Genomic DNA, 1,590 nt, shown 5'->3' on the forward strand with positions numbered 1-1,590 from the left:
GTGTGTGTGTGTGAGTGCGCGCGCGTGTGTATGATTTCTTTGTTTACATGAGCTAATATTTTTCTTTTCATAATTATTATTTTGTATTTGGATTTATTGTAAAGCGCGTAAAGTTGTGTGTACACGGGAGAAGGCGATATATAAATGATCTTCATTATTATCATTACCAGAAAACGGTGTTTCTTTACTTGCTTGTCCACTAAAAGAAGTGAAAGTTTTTCTCTGCTTGTAATCGGAATATCTGGCCATTGTTCATTCCTCCCTTATGTAAAGGATGAAGATAAAACAACCAATCTCATTGTACCCTTTTGAAGTAAAGATCAGAGAACTGAATATCAACAATGATACAGAATTCATTTTAAATCATGATGATTAACTTTTTAAATCTTTTTTTTTCTTTCCTTTCAGCATTGGGAGTGTAAACTTCTGAACACTCTGTGGCAGTATGCACTAGGGGCAAATTACATGTGGATCTTCGTGGAAGGGTTGTACCTCCACACTCTAATCTTCTTCGCCGTGTTCTCTCAGTCCATGCGTTTCTTTAGTCTCTACATCATTATCGGATGGGGTAAGCTTGATGTTCACTTTGACAGAGTTCATTTCATTTTTTTGTTTTGTTTTGGGGATTATATTTACACGTTTTGTCATCTTGTTACCTGGGCGAATATCTCCTGTATGTAATATTTGTTTGTTTTTGTAGTTTTCTCTATGGTAGTCAGTTGTAATTGAGTAGAGAAAAAAATATTTCAGTTGCTCTCATTGCTGTTGCAGTTTCTGTGTCTGCAGCAATGGTGAGCATCTTTTGTTTCTTTTGCGTCTTGCTATCTTGCACCATTCCGAACCAACCTAAAAATTCAACTTCAATGATGACTTCATTTACATGCAAGCTGGTCAGATTTCTTAGTTTCCGTTAAAATTCGCTTTTCTTTTGGTCTGGGTTAGGTCTGGCTGCACATAATTATTGTACTGTTAGCTCCAAGCTGTCGATATGTTAATATATGTGGTCTGTAATTGTCTATTAATTATTCTTTGTTTCTGTGTATCTGAAAATGCTACCATCTCAATAATCTCGTGAGCAGTGGGGATCCAAACAGACCCCCGTTCTCTTTCTACACCCTCAACTAACCTGCACCATTTTTGTTAGTTCTCGATAAGGCTATTTAAGCCCAGTCTTTTTATATCTGCCCTGGAGTTGGAACTTTAGACAACTCAGATATTCCATGGTCTTGTCATACATGAGACAAACGTTGAACCCTAAATCCCTCCTCTGAAAACAGAGACCCGTGTGTAACTGAAGAAGGCCTACAAGGACACGCACACAATGAACCAGCATGAATACGTTAAGGGTGGGATGGAAGTAAGATTAGCGTCAGGATAGAGAGCATATGAATACGTTGTGGTTCCAGATCATTCTTTTTTCTCAGTACCAAATGTCTTCTACTTTGGTAAAGAAAGGACGAAAAAAAAATTAAATCTGTCTTCAGTTGGCGTCGTCTGTGTCTGCAGCAATGGCGGGCACCTTCTGAGTGTGTGTGTTTGTGTGTGTGTGTGTGTGTGTGTGTGTGTGTGTGTGTGTGTGTGACTGTGTGA

General features: G+C 38.4%; 1 protein-coding gene across 2 annotated transcripts in view; it reads left to right on the forward strand.

The window, feature by feature from the left end:
• LOC101853606 (secretin receptor) overlaps positions 1 to 1,590 on the forward strand; it is an 85,232-nt gene that overhangs the window by 77,329 nt on the left and 6,313 nt on the right. For both annotated transcript variants that reach the window (XM_005093412.3, XM_005093413.3), the window contains exon 8: positions 409 to 568. In XM_005093412.3, coding sequence (XP_005093469.1) covers positions 409 to 568 — 160 coding nt within the window. The remainder of the gene's footprint in view (positions 1 to 408; positions 569 to 1,590) is intronic.

Source organism: Aplysia californica, unplaced genomic scaffold, assembly GCF_000002075.1.
Source record: "Aplysia californica isolate F4 #8 unplaced genomic scaffold, AplCal3.0 scaffold00063, whole genome shotgun sequence".
NCBI lineage: Eukaryota > Metazoa > Mollusca > Gastropoda > Aplysiida > Aplysiidae > Aplysia > Aplysia californica.